Source organism: Sorex fumeus, unplaced genomic scaffold (assembly GCF_029834395.1).
Source record: "Sorex fumeus unplaced genomic scaffold, SorFum_2.1 ptg000014l, whole genome shotgun sequence".
Lineage (NCBI taxonomy): Eukaryota > Metazoa > Chordata > Mammalia > Eulipotyphla > Soricidae > Sorex > Sorex fumeus.
Window position 1 is genome coordinate 25,167,602 of NW_026606071.1, and position 21,362 is coordinate 25,188,963.

At 44.3% G+C, this 21,362-nt stretch overlaps 1 protein-coding gene across 3 annotated transcripts in view; it reads right to left on the bottom strand.

Annotated features, from left to right (window-relative positions):
• KLF7 (KLF transcription factor 7) overlaps nucleotides 1–20,725 on the bottom strand; it is a 95,509-nt gene extending 74,784 nt beyond the window's left edge. For 2 of the 3 annotated variants that reach the window (XM_056111566.1, XM_056111564.1), the window contains exon 1: nucleotides 20,176–20,725. In XM_056111566.1, coding sequence (XP_055967541.1) covers nucleotides 20,176–20,277 — 102 coding nt within the window. In that variant the 5' untranslated portion in view covers nucleotides 20,278–20,725. The remainder of the gene's footprint in view (nucleotides 1–20,175) is intronic. The other variant, XM_056111565.1, reaches the window with a different exon arrangement.
• Nucleotides 20,726–21,362: the final 637 nt, after the last annotated feature.

Genomic DNA, 21,362 nt, shown 5'->3' on the forward strand with positions numbered 1-21,362 from the left:
CAAGCTGGAAGTTTGGGGGACCTCATGTAACTCTACCTGGAGAAGAGGAGGAACTTCTTGTGATGTGACTCCGGCAGACACCAGAGAGGTCCTTCTATCACTATCCAGAGGGATGTATCTCAGAAATATCCTCATGCAAACTCCCAACTCAGTTACTCAACCCTCTTGAACAGAAAGCTAAAACCCTGGTGGCCTGTGACCAGATGCAGCCCATGGTAGTTTCTCGACACATGAAAGATTTAATTTGTCCATGTTCAAAATAAATATTTAGGAGCCATACAATCAAACTTCAGATTTCTAGCTCTTGAAAAACTGGAAAATCTGCCAACAGATCCTTCATCTCTTTTTTTTTTCTTTTTGGGTCACACCTGGCGATGCACAGGGGTTACTCCTGTCTGCACTCAGGAATTACTCCTGGCAGTGCTCAGGGGACGATATGGAATGCTGGGAATCGAACCCGGGTTGGCCGCATGCAAGACAAATGCCCTACCCTGCTGTGCTATCTCTCCAGCCCCAGATCCTGCATCTCTTTAGAGGAATATTTGGCTAGCATTGGTGCTGAACACAGAGCAAATGTTCTTTATATGCAGCCATAGGCCCCACCATTCTCTATTGTCTTACACTCTATCAGCCCCATTCAATGGCATTGCCAGCTGGCTCCCAGCGGCCATCTTGGAGCCTCCTGCTCTATGGCTTTTCTATACTCTCCCCAGTGCCTGCTTTGGGGAGACGAACTGCCACTCCCCCTAAACCCAACTTCTCAAAATTCTCAATGACACATAATACAAAAACACCCAGCTATTACCTGTGCCCTTGAATGTCCTTCCTTTTTATTAACACTCATGAACAAAAGAATATCTCCATACACCCAACTCTTTGTTCTCCCTGAAGCACGCAGCTTCCATCCAGCATTTGGCAGCTGATAAAAACCAAGTCTTTTCCTTCATAATGATGTTCATTTCTTAGTCAGAGCAAGGGATTGCCGTGCTTTCCCCTTTAAGGTAGAACTTGAATAACTTTCTGAGGAGAATAAATTTAAAGTATTATCCATGCAACATCCTCACTTAGAGACACTGCTGTCTCTCCAGAGTTTCTCCTTTGTCTTGCAGAATTGCTGTACAGTTGTCAGGCATTCATCATAACTGAAGTTCAGCAGAAGTGCCAGAGGAACCCCAAGGAAAGGGTCTATTATTTTCTTTTTTGGGGTCACACCTGGCAATGAACAGGGGTTACTCCTGGCTCTGCACTGAGAAATTACCCCTGACGGTGCTCATGGGACCATATGGGCTGCTGAGAATCGAATCCAGGTCAGCCATGTGCGAGGAAAACACCCTACCCACTGTGCTATTGCTCCAGCCCCAAGGGAAGGGTCTTTGCTCTTCTAAAAACATAGTAGTTCAAGATAGAGCCAAACATCACCCCAGTGGGCTCCAGTGCTCACACATACACAAAGATAATGCTCCTTACTGTGCACAAAGCGTTCCTTACAAAGCCACTGGCAACAGAGCATACTCAAGACCATGTCCTAAGGGACAGAAGCATAATGGCCTCTCTCACATGAGCGATATAAAGGTACCTGGTAGAGATATAACAAATACCCAAAGATAACAAAAACTGAGAACTAGTTTATGTAGGAAGCTACCACTGGAGAGGGAAAGGGGGAACTAAGGTGGGTGGGGGACACTGGGAAAATGGTGTAGGGAAGTGGACACTCTAGGGTAGGGTGTGGTGAGGGACTTGTGACGCATGAAACCCTATCATTAACAGTATTGTAAACCACGGTATCTAAAATAAAATTGTATACAGAGATACAAATGGGCCCTCACTTCCCCCAAGACCTTTTGAGACAATATGAGAATATATTGCTGCATCTAACGCTCAGTGTTTCTAAATTCTGGTCAATATGGACACCCATCTTAAGCAGTAGGGAGCTCTGAGTATTCTCAGTCAGAGTCATGGGCTGACCAACCCAGGAAGAAAGGTCTTTATGGCAGAGCTTGACCTTCCTTTATATCTGTAGGTCGCTCCCACTAAGGTTACCCCTGGCTGAGGTCAGAGTCTACGTTTCAGAAAGCACACCTATGGCTCGGCCTGTGGGTCTAAGCTGGGTTTTCCTGGAAGTCAGGTGCGAGGGCTTGGTAAGTCCCCATCTTACCATCCAATAACACATGATAGTCCACAGTTCATGAGTCATTTTGGTCATGCAGACGTTGACTTTCAGAAGAAACCTGTCCCCAGGGTTCTCCTTTCCACACAAAACCCAAACTTCCCTAATCCCTAAGTTTCAACACAGACACATAAATACCACTGTTTCATAACTATGGTAAAAAAAATTTTTGTAATTAAATAAGCATAAATGCATTTGCTTTATCCAGCAGATCTGACAGACTAAGACTTAAGTTTACTTTTTCAAAAGTTACTTTAAAATTCACACACGTACCTACAGAGAAATTAGAAAGCTTTTTGTCCCTCTTTGGACAAGTGGTAGGAAAATTTTCCCATTTGTCACAACTAAGAAACCAGTAAAAGTTCCATTTGAACAAACAAGAACTTTCTGCATTCCTTCTCAGGAAATTAAAGAGAAATCGTTTGGCATAAGAAAGCGAACAAGAAGTATTAGCTTAAGTCTTAAAGCAACTCCCCCACCACAGGAACAATAACATTGTACAGCATGGGACAGTTTACAAAGGACTCACACATCCATACATCATCTGATTATAACGGACCTATTATTATAATCCCCACATGGCAAATGGGAAAATGCAGCTTAGCAATGTCCCCCGGTTTATACTTACAAAGTTAAGACTAAATACCATTGTTTCCTGATTCTGAGTCCCCTCCTTGACTTTTCTACCATACTAGCAGTTCCCCAAACTTCATTTTCATTCCTCCTTTATGTATTTTGGCCAAATCAACATTTCATCTGCATAATCACTTCCCTGTTCTTCTCATTTTTTATTTTCTCACTAACACACTAACATCATTAAGGCACAAACATCTTCAATTACCTTTCTTGTAACGATTTGTGCATAAAAGATAATTCTAAAATTAAAAGCAAACAAAAACCCCAAATCAGTGTATTAACCATCAGCTGAATGTTCCCCTATTACAAGTTTTGGGTCTCAGGTAGGGAAGGTGGGGGAAGAGGGAGAGGGGGAAGGATGACAGGAGAAGGAGAGGAAAAATTATCAAGCGTTTCTGAGGTGTTAAAGACACACCACCACAAAGCGGAATCGCTCCTTGATTGCAACAAAACAAAACAAAACCCAAAAAGCCAAATCTTGGGGGAAAAAAAGGACTGCATTGCTTCTCCAAGTGAATCTGCAGTTACTTAAGATCCTGCTTTTCATAAAGCACCAGGACTGCTCCCACCCTTTGAGAAGTGCTGCCTTAAACTAGAGTATGGCATTTAGGAGTGGAGAGAAGCTCACAGCTCTTGAAGACCCAATACTAACTGGGATGTAAATAAAGATCTCCAAAGCACAGACAGGATATCTGCAAATTGACGGGGAGGAGGAGGGGTCCTCGGAGTCCAGTAGCTGTAAAAATCCTGGTCTCGACAAAGAGGGGGCATAATCATGGTCCTGGCTACAAAAGCTGGAGGACAATGAGGCAGGCATGTCTTGGATAGGAGGACGAACGGTGTGCATTCTGCTTCTTTCACAAGAAAACTCTATCCAAAGGAACTTTTTATATCCACATCATGTCTACCTTTCTATTTCATTCTCTTTCTAGAAGTTTAGTATTTCCCTGCCCTCCAGCTCAGGAACAGCTCATTCACGTGGAAACACAAACAGTTATTAGTTTGAAAAATAATAAATGTACATATTAACAAGATATTGACCGAAGGCTTTACGAGCACTCTGAAGAAACACAATTTTAAAAAGGAAAAGTCATTTGAGATGGGAAAAAAGGAGGAACATCCAGTAAGCAAAAGGAATGGCTTTATTTAACAGACAAAAAGACCCTTAAAATCACCATCTAATCAACTTAAATAATATCCTTAGTAATATAAGAGAGCCAATATGAAAGAGTATTTTTTTAACATCCCTAATATAGACTAGCATCCTGAAAGCATTCAAAAATAAAGGCCAAGTGCCTTGCTGGCAGCATTTGGACACCAACGGTAGGAAGAAAGCAAATTACTTGATTCTCAGGAAAGTACTTTGTTATAATGCCCTGCAGTTACACACACACACACACACACACACACACACACACACACACACACACACACCACTTCCTCTGTGAAGAAAGTCATATAAAATCCACTTCCACCAAAAAAATGAGTAGTTAAAATCGCTAAGGGCATTATCTACAACATGCTTCTAATGTCAAACCTCAGTCCTGGTTACTCCTTTCTCCACAGGAAAAAGGAGTTTCTCCCACAATTTTGACTATCATTCCTTAATGAGGGCTGTCTCATCAGAAAAACCTTTGTTTGGTATTGTCCCATTTTACTCCTACTTAGACCAAGAGGAGGATGCAGGTTCGGAAATTCAGCACCAGTTTCCAAATTGGAAAATGTTGCAAATACCAATAAGGAATGAACATGCTCTGGAGCAACTGCTCAGCCCAGGCGCAAGAAGGGTAAACCAGATGGTCTTTTCCTTCCCAGATTTCGATGATCTACAACAGAACCTGGATGACTAGGAGAAATCGGGATGTGCTTTGGAAACTGCTTTATAAAATAGAATCCCAAACAAAGACACTCAACAAGGCAAAAAATCTACAAAGACATAAAGGCAGATGCTGGGAGAGAAGAGAAAGCAAGATAGTGCAAAACTGTGATGGAGAAATAAAGGCTGGCCCCAAATGTAGCACTGGGGACCTCAAGAGATCACCAACCCAAACTTATGTTCACAGGTCCAAGATCAGAAATTAACTCAGACAGAAACAGGTGGGAGAAGGTTAACTAATGACCACACAATTGAAAATAACACTTAAATTCAAAAGAAATGCTGGCCAAGTAAAATACCCCCTCAAGTATTTCTGCTTTGGGGTTTCCTGTTGGTGACTTTTGACTCTTTTGCACACTATACGCTGGATACACTGGATCCTCCATTAAGGATTAGAGAAGTCATGCTATCTTAACCACCAAATAGAGGATACACAGCTGCGACTAGGAACTAAGATTATCACACACCAAGATGTTCTTTGAGAAGAAAGAAAAAAATTAAGGCAAATTCCTCTACATGCTTTTTTATTCAGGTGCACAAAGTGCACATTTACACTTTAAGAGAACAGGTAAGGGTGTGTGTGTGTGTGTGTGTGTGTGTGTGTGTGTGTGTGTGTGTGTGTGTGTGTGTATTATATAACATATATAGATATATAATCTACAATATATATGGAGCATATGTAAGTAGCACTGTAGCACTGTCCTCCTGTTGTTCATCGATTTGTCTGAGCAGACACCAGTAACATCTACATGGTGAAACTTATTACTGCATTTGGCATATCGAATATGTCACGGGTAGCTTGCCAGGCTTTGCCATGCAGGCAGGATACTCTCAGTTGCTTGCTGGGCTCTTCAAGATGGGTGGAGGAATTGAACCCAGGTTGGCTGCATGCAAGGCAAATGCCCTACCCACTGTGCTATTGCTCCAGCCCATGGAGCATATGTAAGTACTTGAAAATATATTTTTTAATTCAAATAGGGCTCAGGGAGATAGATCAAGTGGTAGGGCATATGCCAAAACATGTCTGAAGGCCTGAGTTTGATCCCTGAGTTCAATTCTGGGCACTTGCCACAACCCTCTGCCCACCCCCCCCCCACACACACACACACTTCCCCACCACCCCAGCCACAACACTATGGAGCATGGTCTTTGCAGCTTCTAGAACCATTGGTGTGGCTCTTATAAACAACAACAAAAAATACTTCTAACTAGAAAGTCAAATATTCTAATTTTCAAAAGCAGCTGTAAAATACTGGGTGAAATCCATCCTCAAGACAGCCCTGAGTAAGATACGGCAAATGGTGTCGGTGATTTCCATTTTCCACACAGAAGAAGTGAATATACTTAGAGCTCTCATAGAAGAGCAAGGTAAGGAAATTCCTTTTCATTCCTGATATGAGCTTACACATATTTCTAAGAATTGGATAAGTATAGTATCTTTTTAAGTGAAATTTCCCATGGGGTATGGGTTGTGGGATGCGGCGGGGGGGGGGGGGGGGGGGGGCGGGGAATTTGTGAAATACTGAGTGATGAGAAATCTTCCTAAGAAGCCCAGCAAGTTGGGGAGAAATACAGGCACATTTTATGTCTGGACAACTGTGTACTACCCAGGAAAAGGACTGGAAGTCTCTCTGGGGGTGTCCCTCCTAACCAGATAGTGAGCCTTGCTTCCCATGTTTCTGTGTGCCTAAGAAGATGCAAGTCCACAAGACCTGGTAAGAGATGATGCACTCTGCCTAAAGGGGCTGGCCATCGGGAAATAAATGTCCCCATAGGTGCAGGCTCACCCTTCCACGTGGGAAACGATCACTAAGTTTTATAGTGGTGCATGCATGAGTTTCTCTCCCCCTCCTACCCCCCCCACCCCCAGAAAACACCCAATGCAAACAACCAACATCAAATGATTGCTTTTCAGAAGCCAATTCCAAAACACCCTACTTTATCACAGAGAGAATATTCCTTGTGTGCGTGAGTGCTTCCATTATGTCTTATTTGAAGGGGGAAAATGAAATAAAAATCCTATCCCAGATATTTATAGATCTCATAAAACCTGATTCACTCTCATAAGCTGCTGTGAGCTGAGCCATCAGGTAAGGCAGAAATGGCAGGTGTAGTAACCAGCACTCTATTATGTTATATATGTATAATTCTGACTCTTTAAGAAAATAAATAAATAACTGCCTGCCGGAAAGACTTAGGAGAGGCCGGTCCTAAGAAAGACTTGAAAGGAAAAAAAGGGAACTGGCTAAACATTTGTGGGAGCAGGTCAAGAAAATTTCAAGGCCCAGTTTTACACTAAGAGACAGTTTCTGTAGACAGTGAGTACTGTGATCCCTCCCCAGTCTGAATAAAGTGATTTCAAAACAGTTGCTTCTGTGGGACAGACAACGACCTATCCAATGCTGGCCAATACCAGCATTCTCATGACATATTCAACATGCCAAAGACAGTTACAGCAAGTCTCAAAATGGAGACGTTACTGGGCCCGCTCAAGCAAATCGATGAACAACGGGAGGACAGTGGACAGTGGACAGTGGACCAGCATTCTCTATCATCATTCTTTTTTGCCCTGTCTTCTTCCACCATTCTCCTCTTAGCCAGAGGTTCCCAAACTTAGTTGGCCTCCTTTTAAAAAAAAATCAGAGCACTGCTCTGGAAACCTACCTCCCTGGGAAAACAAAATGAAAGTGTCCCTCAATTGCTCCCGAGGCTCCTACTGCCCACCCTGAGTCATTCCAGTGCTCTCAGAGGTGGAATCACCCACTTTGGGTGATTATGACTTCGGGTAACACTGTCTTCAGATACTCTAGGAACAAGGGGCCTAACCAAGATATGGGAGATTTCTTCTACTTTGTGGGTGTGGGGGGGTATTTTGGGAGGGCGTGGGATGGGGTGGAGGAGAATGAAGCACTATTCCACTTTGTTACTAAGGGGAGGAATAATAATTGTTGGTCCAGAGAGATAGACAGGGGTTCGGGTACTTTCTCACATGTGGCTGACTCCAATTCCATGCCTGGCACCACCAGGAGAGATCCCAGAACACAAGAATAAGAGTAAGCTCTCTGGGCACAACTGGCTGTAGCCCAACCCCCCCCCCCCCACACACACACACATACCACAATAATAATAAATAATAATTGAATAGGACACAGAAAGAGCATTTATTGAGTGGATGCCAAGTGCCAGATATTGAGCCAGAGACACAGCATGGCTGTTTTTACAAAGGTATTTATTACCTCCATCCCACAGATGACAGTGAGACTCAGGCCATTAAGTAATTTTCTCGGTTCTAGCTGTCTCATCTCAAAGCCGCCATATAACGTGTCTACTACAAAAGACTGTGATCATAAAGGCAGCTATAATATAACCCAGACTATAGCACAGTTTGGTCATTTCAAAGATGGGACACCAAAGTCCAGAAGAGAACAAACCAGAGAACTGTTCAAATCCACGCAGTCTACTAGTTACCAGGCATTGCTGAGGCTTCTGCCCAGATATTTTCTAACTAGCAATCTGGATGTCAGCATTCCCAGTGTTGAGCAGGCTGCCCAGATCTGGACCCTGACTTAACCACCACTAAAGTTGGTGACTTTAAGCAAGCCATACAATAATTCCAACCTCAATGTCTCCACCTACAAAATGGGAATACACAGAACATGCATTCCCAAGATTGTTGGGAGGAATGAAACACTACTGAAACTCAGGTACTCCAATGAGATGAGCTTGAGGAAGTATTTGACATCTATTACACCTTATATGATGCTACATGAAAGCAGGGAACAGGAAACTGTTTCACCATGGGTTTTGCAATTCATTTGTTTTGTGGCTACATAAAAGATAACTTGTTTTACCCTTTTTTGCCCCAATTTTCTTACCACTAAATGGGAAATTCTGTAATACCTTCCATCTCACTAATTACAGAAAGAATGTATAGATGACAAGGCATTGAGAGCAAAACACCAAGTCCAAAGAGAACAAAATCTTACTATGGATGTTTGTTAGATTCTCACAAGCAAAACCAGAAATTCTCTTGGCCCCAGTTTTGAGCATACAAGAACTGGAGACCGGATAAACACTCTTGGCAGGCAAACATGAAGCCACTAAGCCAGTTTGACACTGAGCAGCACTGCAAGTCACTCACAGGAGAATCAGCATTGCACAAGCACCTTCTCTCTGAAGACCTCCTTCGCCAACAGAGGATGGGTAGGTCTGGGCTCTCTCCACAGTGCCCGGGGGACCAGATGAGCACACAGTAAAAGCTCAAATGGTAGGGGAAATCTATTTCTATTCCTTTGTATGCTGAGCAAATTTGCTGCCTCTCCGAAAATAAGAAGCAACACTATGGCCACTCCATTGAATCGCTGCTAATGGGGCTCGGAAGGTGAGTGCTGAGCAGGGCAGGGGCAGGTGGCACCTTGCAGAGCCAGTGCTCCATGGCTAATTGCCGTTTTCACAGCTGGGTTGAGCTTTCCAAAAGACATCCTTCAACCCGGCTCTGAGCTTCTCTCATGATGTTCCCTCTTACCAACCAGGCTCCCATCAAAGGCAGTTTATAGATAAAAGTATGCAGCTACAGTACATACATTTTTGCAAACATCACAGTCTGACAAAGAGGCATTTCTAAGGCTTCTTTGTGAAGATCGCCACATGCCCACAGTCATTACTGCAAGAGCTAAGCCTTCTATGGATGGGAACCCAGCTTCCTTGCCTGGATGCCCTCAGTGGCAATTCTTCCACAGTTTATTTTTACTTCTCTTACTAGAAACATGGCTCCTTTGAATTTCTTTATAAACAGAATCCACTTCCAAACAGTGAGGTCAGGAAGAAATATGGAGAGCTGCTACCTAATGCCAACCTGGCATCAGACAGATGCTCATGCAAGCATCCCTCTCTTTCCAACCACAGAGCAGGCTGAGGCAAGTGGAAAATCATGGCTGAGGACCTGCCGAGAAAGAATTATTTGAAGCATAGCATGGCTGGAGTTTAATGCCCCATACCACCACGATGGGACCATAAACAGAATTTGACCAGGTTAAACAAACCTCTAGTGGGTCGCAGGAAATATGAGCCAAATGGGATGGTATTAGGCACTTGAAGGTGAGGGAAAGCAAAACAAGAAAAGATGAAACCATTTTTGCAGTCACGATAGCACAGCGGGTAGGGCGTCTGCCTTGCACGCAGCCAACATGGCCAACCCGAGTTTGATTCCTCCGCCCCTCTCGGAGAGCCCGGCAAGCTACCGAGAGTATTCGATATGCCAGACACAGTAACAACAAAGTCTCCAATGGAGATGTTACTGGGCCCGCTCGAGCAAATCGATGATCAACAGAGGGAGGGCCTTTTACTTTATTAACTAACAGGCTCAGAAAAAGCACATGCACCAGCATCACCAGCTTTATTATAAATCTTTTTTATACTTCCCAAAAACACAATAAATGAAATATTTCCATGTAAGGAACAGATACCTAAAACTGATACACCAGATAGTAAGCCTATGTAGTATATTTATGATTCAAAGTCTTGACTACATTTTGAAATCACGAAAAGATTTAACCCCCCCCAAAAAAAACCTATTATCTGGATTTCACCCAAAGGGATACAAATTTAATTGGTGTTGGATGCAGTTACCATGACAACCATTGCAACAGGCATCATGAAATACTGTCATTGTCATAAGACAGTTCCTAAATATCTTCTGACTGCCCACTATGGACAAGGCCCTCTAAAAGTTCAAGGTAGTATATTAAAATATTAATGACAAAGTTATAAATACGAGAATTGACTCTTTCCTAAGTCAAACCAAACTATAAAAATAAGTGACAGCTGCAAGGAAGAAAAAGCTATATGACAAGACAAAACTAAAAACCATGATGAGGAAGCAAGAAGTCTGACACAAGCATGAGGAAACAGTAGCAATATCTGTTGGCTGAGAAACAGAAGAGTTTCTTGAAGATGTGGGGCAATGGTCTGAAATATAAATGTGGGTAAAATTTAAAAAGAATAGGAAGGGAGGAAAATGCTGAAGGAAAGAACAAGCATCAAGACAGACGCAGGAATAACGCAGGCATTCCCTCTGGATGTCATTATCTAACACATTAGAGGTTGGAGATCTGTGCCTATTTTCTAGGCACAAATGAAACATCCTCTCACACATCCATTCCTGTGTGCAACAGGGTGCTACTGGCATTTAAGCGCCTAATGGAGGGGATGGAGGCAAAAAGTCAAGGGTGAGGAAGCCCAAATGACAGGCTGTAGGTGAAATATTGAAGGTGAAACGCTAAGCAATGGGACTTTTCAAACTGACTAGATTCAGAAGCAAAGAGACTGCAGCTCAAGTTGACTGCAGCTCATACCTAGATAGATAACAGGAAGAGAGATCCTATCCTATGAAAAAAAAGTCTGGAAGCCAGGAAAGGAGGAAAGATGTTAATGAACCCAGTTTTGGGACATATTCATTTGAAAAGTTCATGGTGAGACTTCAAAGTTTCTACTTCTAGGCCTAGAGCAATAGGACAGCAGGTAGGGTGCTTTCTTTCATGTGGCCTACCTGGGTTCAACCCCCAGCAAACCATATATGGTCTTCTGAATCCTTCCAAGAGTGATCACTGAGTGCAGAACAAGGAGCAAGCCCTGAGCACCTGGGTATGCCCCCATTTTCCCCCACGTTTCTACTTCTAGTGCCATGCTTCCAAATAAGAAATGAGACCTAAATACATGGAAAATCTAGAGTTGGAGATATAGATTAAAGCTCTGAAGAAATGAAGAATATCCTTGGGCACGGGAGGAGGGTAGGAAACAAGTTTCTAAAATCTTAAGAGAAACACATCTGAGAAACAGATCTCTGAGACACATTTCAAAACAGATTTTTTTCACTATCATAATTATAAGATTAGAATAAAGTAAGGAAGGGCATAAAAACCTATGAGCAAAAGAGTGAAGAGTGAAAAGAGTTCCGCATTCAAGTTACTCTAAGCACAGGGTCTAGGGTAAGTTCTGAGTACAACTATGTGTGACTTCAAAACAAAACAAAATGAAAAAAACCCAAAGAACTAAATCATGGTCCCCAAGCACTTCCAGAAGTGACCCCCTCCGCAGAGATATTGTGAAATTAAGCTTGTTCATCTTCCTGCAACTCAAAGGACATTTAAAAAAAAACTCATAGAGAAAGACTTTCTTTGCAACTATTCATTATAACAGAAAACAATTTTCTACTTAAATTTATGACTATATTGATGCCCATCCAACCCTCCCAAGAATTAAAAAAAAATGTCCCTGAATAGGAACACCACTGCTATTGCAGCTTCACACAGTCCCTCTGCCGGCAGGTGTCTGAGAGAAAGCTATTTCTCATCGGACGCCTCCACATCTATCATCCTGCCAGCTCCCTGTCCCGTGGATCTCAATTCCCTCTTCTTCCTCCCAATCTAGTTGTATAACTTAAGCAACCATACATATACACATGTGAACAGACAGATGACTAGAGTCAGAAGTAGAGGTTTGAGTTTTATTGTATGGGCCAGTGTACATTTTCCAGGGTACCACAATAATTCAAAGTAGGAGAGAGCTTCAATTATAAACATAGGTCCTCTCCAAGATATTCCATAGCCCTCAAAATTCCAAAATTCCATTTGCTAGTACAGTTCAAAACAAGAACAGGATTTCTTGATCTCTCTTTAAGGAAGAAGGGGAGAGAGAGAGGAGGAGGAGGAATGAAGGAGAAGTGACTCAAATACTGAGAAAACTGTAATGAAAAGCAGGACTTTGGACTGGTCTGCCACAAGAGACCTAGGTCTGGTACCTCCATTAGTATTCAAAAAAAGCCACATAACCTAAGATGTTCAAAGCCTCATTTGACCCTAAGAACAATTGTTCCAATACTACTGTTTTTAAGAGTTGAGGTAACCACGTCCATTTTCAAGCACACAAAGTCTGATATTCTGTGCTCTTAGCTTTGCCTGGAACCTGACTTTTCAATCTGACCCTTAGGAAATGTCAATAAGCCCATATTCAGAAATAGATATCGCATATGGCTCTTTGGTAATTATTTTAATTCCCTCTAATCATTTCCAAATGACACAGACATGGACACTGTTTCCTGCCCATTACAAACATGTGTATGCACATGACATACTCCTCTGCTCCCACAATATCACCACTCTTGCCCTCCCATCCCAACACACCATTACCTGAAGGACACAACAAAAATTAGCACTTTTTATAAGCAAGGTTGTAACAAAACAGAAAAATCCAGATAAGGCACAGGTCAGAGTTCAGGCACTCAGAGAATGTTCTATTTCATTTTTAACAGTTGTGTTAGAGAAGGATAAACACAGGATGATATCACTTACATGTGGTATTTAGAAACCTGGATGAGGAAATACAACGGTTTATAGGGATAATGCCTAGCTCACCCTTGGTCACCAGAGCAAGGAGGAGAAGGAAAGAAAAGAAATGGAGTGTCAGGGAAAAGGGGGGTGGGGGACAGGGAGAGACAGATAAGAAGCAACAGGAAGCAAGGGTCAAGGGGATAAAGGTACATCAGTGGTGTTAAGGAACGATGGAGTTAAATATCCGAGCCACAGAGAAAACAATACTGAAATCATAAGACGAGACCCAAACTTTAAGAACCAAACTTAAAAATACTTAAAAAGATATCAAGAAGACAGGCTGGGGGGTGTGGGGGGGGAGGGGTTGGAGAGGGAACCTGGGCACACTGGTGGAGGAAAACTGATACTCATGGTGGGATCAGTGCTGAAACATTGTATTCTAATGCTGACTGATGAATAACTTTGTAAATTGCGATGCTTTAATAAAATAAAAATTTTTAATAATTTTAATTTTAAAATTTTAATAAATAAAATTAAACTACGTTCCATTTCTGTTGCACTTTATTATTTTTTTTAATGAATCACTGTGAGATAGTTACAGACTTACAAACTTTCATGATTACGTTGCAGTCATACAATGATCAAGTAGCCATACCTCCACCAGTGCCCATTCTCCACCACCAATGTTCCCAGTATCCCTCCTGCCAACCCCCCCTCATCCCTCCCACCCCCTGCCTCTGTGGCAGGCACATTTCCTTTCACTCTCTCTCTCCTTTTGGGTGTTAGGATTTGCAATACAAGTGCTAAGTAGCCATCATGTTTTGTCCATAGTCTACTTTCAGCACACATCTTCCATCCCGAGCAAGTTCTCCAAGCAGCATTCATTTAGTGTTCCCTTCTTCATCCTATATGCCTTTTCCCCCAGCATCTGAGACCAGCTTCCAAGCCGTGGAACAATCCTCCTGGCCCTTATCTCTATTATCCTTGGGTGTTAGTCTCCCATACTGTTACTTTATATTCCACAAATGGTGCACTTAATTTTGAATACATACTTTCCTCCTGGAGTCAAGCTCAGAGAGGACACAAATCTAGTTCCAATTCAACTTTGCTTCACCAGTGTGCATTGCCAAAATTAAAGAATAAAGTATTTACTGTGAAATATTTAAATATAAACAAAGAAAAGCCCACAAGGTATGACCCGTATCTATCTAGCAGCCCAATCAGGAATGGAATCACTGTTAAATCAGAAGACATTCACACGTTCTTCAGGCTGCTACCAGACCCATATCCATAGGCAGCTGCTTCTGCTCAGCTGTAACATTTATCCGTCACACATGTAGCACATGTAGTAGATGGGGCAGCAGACAGTTTCTCTAACAGACAGTGCTAAAGACGCAATCCACTCAGCAGGACCAAGTTCTCAGGGTCACACCCAAACACCCAATAACGAAAACATAAAGCACTCAAGGTAGTAGAAATAATCCTGCAAGTCAGCAGCAGAAAATAAAAGAGTTGGAAACACAAGATCATGACTCATTTCAGGGAAAAGCCTGTCTGAGAGGAAGGACCTCTTAAACGAAATTGAATAAGGATGGTTTCTCGGGTGGATGCTGTGAGATAGGCGTACACTGTAACTACAGGAGGAGTTTCTTAAGATATTGCTGTTACATGTAACCTTAATTACATACTGTATCTTGTTCCACCAACTTTAACATCACAGTAGTTACACAGATTCCTAGTCACTGCACCTGGCAAGATGTGGCAATTTGGATGAAAATGGCCCTATCTGTTTATACTAAGCGAGAGCTAAGATGATTTAGTAAAGCAAAGGAATTTATTTGTAGAGAGATTCAATCTCCACCTTTCACCCTTCTGGCACCACTCAGGTTAAGTGGGGGAGCTGTCCTAAACTTTCAGCAAATTCCAATTCCAACATGCATGCTGCATGCATACTGCTACACTGAGTGAACAGAATCATAGAGGCATTCTCTGCATTCCCCAGTTATGAGGCTCAGTAAGTGGATAAAAAGCTACGACAAACTGTAGAGATAGGGGGCGCCTGCTAATCCATCTACCAGCCCATTGGTGTCAACAGCTGTCCTATCAACATGAGCCAATAGCACTGGCCAGAGTAAACTGAATTCTTTCTGCCATGGGCACAGAGTGATTAAAGACCGCTTTGCCATCCTGTACTTAAAAAAAAATAGTTAAAAGACAGGAATTCCCTGAAAGGAGCAGAATCTGAAGATTTTTAAGAGAATGACTACTAATAACCCCATTAGGTCCCTCTAAGCTAATCCCTTCTAAATGGCAAAGAGTCCACACTGGCATTTATATTTAAAAAGGGCTCCGAGAAAAGCGCCCACATTTGAACAGGGAAGGTTTCTGACATGTCCATACATCAATCATTTCAGGGTAAGGTTGTCACAGTGTCCCTTCAGATTCTGCCCTTCGAATAGATTGGAGCCCAAGATCACATCCTGTTCAGGGTAGGGAATGGGGGGGGGGGGGGAATGCAAGTTTCATAGAGAACAAAGAAGTCATCACTTCCTTTTATTCCCCTCACTAAGGACAGATGTAGCAAAAAAGATCTGCACGGTAACATTTACCCACTTAAAATAGCAGACTGGGCACAGGTAAATGGAATGCTAATGTTTAAGAGCCCCTAAACCTGCACAAAGATGTCTCTATTAAAAAGAGCATGGAAATGAATCTCTTAAAGGCTAAGTGTGTGATTGATCGCATTCACACGTGCTCTCATTGTAAAGCTACATTTATTTAGTGATTGCTTTCTTCTTTTTTTAAAAAGCTAGATAATGGGGCAGACCTAAATTTTGTTTTTATCTATAAGACAGTGTTTCCAAATTGTTTTTAAAAACAGGTTTAATATAACTGAAGAGCACACAAATCACATGACAAGGGAAAAAAAACAGCTATTTTATCCTTTCAGTGTGGTTAGCAAGGCTCCTTTGTGTCTACAAATTTCCCTGGGTGGTGCTGTTGCCAAGAAATTCTAATTCATGACAAGGTTTTCTGTAAATTTGGGACAGAGGCAAACCTGCAAAGGCAAGGACCCTACAGTTTGCTTTGTCTTTCTGGCTGAGACAGCACCTGGCAGCTCAGGCCTGGAGAAGGCAGTTCGCAGGCAAGAATACTCTACAGCAGGGGAGGCAAAGCAGCTCCCAGATCAAATCCCATCCCCTGCATCATGAGGATGTTCTTGGAAGGCACCCCTTTCTGCAGCCTGTCCCCTAGAGTCTCCTCCTATCAAAGGCCCTTGTGAAAAGTGTTTCTGGTCTGGGTGCCTGTAACCCAGATGAAATTGCAGCATTATGGGGACGCTACAGTTCTTACTGTAGCCAAGTATGCCATTAGTTTAAAACAATGGGGGAGTGGGGGAGGAGGGAGGAATGCTCTATGATTTATTTATTTGTTTCCAGTAGCAGTGGAAAATTTTCTCTGAGCAAAAAGGAGGCCTGAAACTGACCCCATCTGCCAATTATGAATCAGCAATAACAACAAACATAATTCCATAAGAGTTTTCAAGTAAACATGCTATGCTCCTCAATGGCATGTAGCAAAGCGAGGCGCAAATAAAACTCAGAACATCATCATTTAACCTGCAATCATGCAATAACTTAAAAATCTGATCAAATTTCAAAAGTCTTTATAGCTTCCCCAAATAAAAAATAATCACGAATGTAGGGTCAAATCTTTGGTATTTTTCAAGTCATTGGTGGGTTCAGAAAAACTCCTGATTTCTCTTGGCAACAAAACTCATGAATGGGTCTCCCTTGATCCATTATCAAGTGGTACCCCATAAGCAACTTCAGCTTCTGGCCTATCTCTGACTTGTCCTGACTTTTGCTCAGACAGCTCTTGGAAGATTTCCTGCAAGTTCCCAAAGAGCTTAAGGATGGTAACCTTAAGAATTGTGCGTCAGCTGAATTCCATAAAATAATAGACCACATAAGCACAGTGTAATTTACAGTTACATGACAGGCAGAGATGATGTTATTTGGGCCAAGTGCTTAAGTATGCAGTCAGAGCCCAGGAATGGAAAGCTGTTAATGCAGGAAGTCCATCTGGATTTTAAAATTACATCGGCAATGATTTTCAGATTTGGAGTTGTATGTGGCTGAGATACCACTACCCAGAAAAAAAAAACTAAAGTTAAAAAAAAAATCACAAGGGGGACATCCAAGACAATGATCACAGACAATAAGTTTAAAATAAAATCCCCCAGATAATCTATCGTCAATGTTCAAATACACAGATGTTCCAGAGTATATCACCCTATGTACTATTTCTCTACAAACTACATCAGATTACTGGAATCTTTGTATTTCACTCATCTAAAGGCCAGGTATATTATTCACTTTCAGGAGAACATCTAATAAATGTTCCTCATTTGACCTCTAAAATCTGATTACCCCAGAGCACCAGTGTACTTCCTCCTGCCTGGGGCTCTTTGTAGCAATCTTCTTGGGCTGTTTTTGAGCAAAGACGACTCAAAATTTCCCCACTGGAGGGTTGATTTGGAACCAACAGTTGCATATGACCACCACCACCCCCTACTCAGAAACAGCCAGGGGTGGGGCACCAGAGGGAGGAAGGAAGAGGTAGGGACTGGAGGTTGTGCCATGAATTTGAATTTGGAATTGCGGTCACCAGTCGCCTCTCTATAGCGCAATTGTGACCATAGACTCCAGAGCAGAAAGCTCCAGGGTATGTGATATCTTATTTAGAAGTGTTTCGCCACAAGTTATGCTTCAGTCTGGACTTTGTGTGTGCATCTGAAATAGCTCAGAAAGGGTTTTAAGGTGAGGGTAATTGTCGGTTGGAGAATATTAAGGCAAGAAATAAGGAAGAAGGAACGTACAAGGGCTGTGTGTGTGTGTGTGTGTGTGTGTGTGTGTGTGTGTGTGTGTGAATTCCATGGCCTGCAGAGAGAAACTAAGCTAGAGGTTCCCAGAAGGAGGTGAGATGAGGAAGAGGGGGAGGAGGCAATGATAAAGCCAGAAGGCTTCAGAGGAAACAATAGATCTGATACAGCTCTTAATTATTAGACCATTGATGTTCCTCTACAGATCTAGACTTTCTCCTGGATGGTCTAGTGAGATCTAGAAAAGCAGGTTTCCTCTGGAGAGGCCTTCCCCAAAAGCTAGCTTTACTACTGTGAAAAACGAACCAAAACAAAGTTGTGTGATTCATCAGGAGGGAACGTTGTAACAAATAAAGTCAACTTTCTTCTCTCCAACACAGCTTAGCAGTTAGTCACAAACAAGGGCTGTCTTGGGCTGGCTGACTAAATCAACAGATTCCCTTCTCTGACCTGTCTAGACAGCTGTTAATACGCAACTAATTCGACACCAGTGGGCTGACAGTGTGAAAGGAATGCTATTTCAGAAAATGAAATTCTGGCAACACTCTGGTTTAATTAGCATGCAAAGTCAAAGGAGGAAAGAGATCTAGCAAGACCCTTGATGAGATAGTCAAAGGATGCTCTGAAGTGTCTCGTGCTAAAAACATGTGAGCTCTGTATGCCTTTAGCCAGAGACAAAGTCAAGCACAACTGCCAACATCTCTGGGCAGGAAGGCATGTGTGGACACAGAGACACTGTGGCAAGTACCCAGAGGAAAACTCAGCAGCCTCTAATCAGGAGACACCAGCAACTAGCAACCATGCTACAGAGGCTCGGTTTTGCCACGGGGTACCTTATCCCCAAAGCCAAACCGTATCCCCGAAGCCAAACCTCACGCGCTAACACGCGCTAGAGCAGCAACTGTTACATCCCAGCGTCTAGCTGACAAATCCTGCTTTAGTTGCTGGCAGAGGAAATTCAGTCGTTCATTAGCCTTAACAAGCTGCTGTCAGGGAACAGAGGAGTTACCGGGGGCAGCCACACACCAAGCAAGTCTCTCCTTTCGCAGCCCTGCCCAAGGACAAGCAGCTTTCTCCAGACCCCGACTGTGGAAGTTCACCCAGATCCCCACTGTGTTCCCGGACTTCTCTTAATGCACCCGGGAGAATGTTTAACGATCACCCCGGCCCCCCACCCCCGCCCACCATCTTTCCTGCAGAATGTCCCTCAGCAGCTCCGACTCCACGCGTTGCAAAATCACCCCCTTGCAAGCCCATCTAGCCCTTTCCACTGACCATCACTTTCTTCCACTCCACGGAGCCCAGACAACTTGTCACCAGCCCCACTTCCACCCTGACTGGGACATCTTAGCCAACTTGGCAGCGGCGCTTTCAGCATCCTCCGAGTTTCTTAACTAGTCCTCTAAGACAAAGTCAGAGGCATGGGAGACCACGGCACCCTTTGTCAGGGGTTGTGCTGTTTAACTGCAGAGGGAACCCCCCGCCCCCCCCCCCCCCAACACAAAGAAAAGACAAAGAAGTACACCCTAGAGGATGTTTTCTTTTCCGGAGAGGGTTTTGCGTCTTTTTTGTTTGGTTGGTTTCTTTGCCCTGCCGAAACCTACAAGGCACCGCCACACCGCGTCAGACTGATCCAGCTTCCCCCAAGTCCTCCGCGAGAAATTCTTGAGTATCTCTGGTCACTGGGCTCCTTTCCCTTCTGCCCCCTTTCTGATCTTAAAAATCGAGCTCCTCGTCTTTATTGACACTCGCTAATTACCAGGGAAACCGCTCCGCTCCGCTCCTGCCTTCCCACCTCCACCACCTCTGACAGTCCTCAGCACCAGTTGAAAGCGGTCAACCAGGTTCCAGACACGCAAGTCGGGAAAGGCTCCCGCTTACAAGGGCTCGGGATCCCGTCCGCGCAAGCCGGTCAAAACCCAAAAACTATCTTCCCACCCAGCTTCTCCGAACCCCTAGAAGTTAGGCAGGTCGCTGCTGGGGGACAGGGAGCCCCGACAACGTGTGCGCAAGGACGCGTTGGTGACTGAAACGCAAGCAACTCGGACCGGCTGCTCAGCTCCAGCACGATGGGGGTTAGGGGGTGGGTGGAGAGGTAAGCGCAGATGACTGTTTCCGAAAACATTTTAAACAACAAACAGTCAAAAAAAAAAGGGGGGGGGAGAGAAAGAGAGAATAAAACAAACAAAACAAAAAAATATTCAACCCCGAGCCCACACCAACGCAGCCCCTTTGCGTCTCCGCCGCCACCACACGATTTACACAAGTAATTTAAATCATTCACCTGCTGCCAGGTCTCCTCCAGGGATGGCAAAGCTGAGAAGTAGCCGGTGTCGTGGACAAGTTGTAGCTCCTGGAATATACTATAACTAGCCAACACGTCCATGCTGCTGCTGCCGGGCAAAACGGGAGGAGAAACCCTCCCCCGAACACAGTTGGGTCTGTTTGTTTGTCAGTCTGTCTGGCTCACCCCCCAAGAAGGCAGACATCCAGTGGCCCTTTTGTTTTGTTTTGTTTCAGTCAACTAAAAAGGAAAAAAAAAATCAATGCTGGAGAGAGGGAGAGAGGAGGTGAGAGAGCAGAGAGTGAGTGGGGTGGATGGAGAGAGGCATCCAGCGTGTACAGTGCAGACCGCTGCCAGGAAAAGGGGACTTCTCCACGGGAGTAACAATTCCCTTCCAGGGCTCTAATCACTCCCGCTCGTGGATCAGCAAAGGGGATGCAAACTCACTGACACGAAGCTGCCATCTATTTCTGCAGCGCTGTTCGCTCCTAATGCAATCTTTGCTCTTTATTTTGGGAGGTTGCATTTTTTTTCTCTCGCGATCGCTTCTCTCCCCCCCTCCTTCCTTCCCTCCCCACCCCCCACCCCATCCTTGCTAGTTTGTAGTCTCTTTCCTCCCTCCTCCCCCCCCCTCCTTTTCTCCTCCTCCTGCTCTTCCCCCTCCCCAAACTCCCTCCCTCCGCCCCTCTCTCCGCGCAGCCGTGGGATCTCGGAGGAGGGCACCCATTAGGCCGCGTGTGACCATGTAAGGTAAACAGGGGGCTCATGAAGTCACTGAGGACCAATCGAGAGCGCGGAGCGGGACCCGGGGCGGGGCTTGGCCCCGACGGCGAGCGCGGATTGGTGCGTGGCGGATCTCCCTGCTGCCTTACAAGGCGGTGCGAAGCGAGCTATTTTTAGAGGGCTATATAAGGGGGCTGAGGCGGCCGCGCGGCGGCCGGGGAGAGCCAGCGCGAGGGACGGGGCGGGCCGGGCCGCGGCGACACTCGCGGCAGCTCCCGGGACGCGGAGGTGACCGGGCCGAGAACGCACGGCGGCCTCCGACCCTCGCTGTGTTGCCTGGCAGCGTCCTGGGCGACCGGGGCGCGTGCCCCTCGGAGGGGAGGAGGTCACGAGTGGCCGCCGTGGCGCGGAACGCGGCGGGTCGGGAGGTGAAAAGTCCCGAAGGCTGGGGTCAAGCCGTCTCC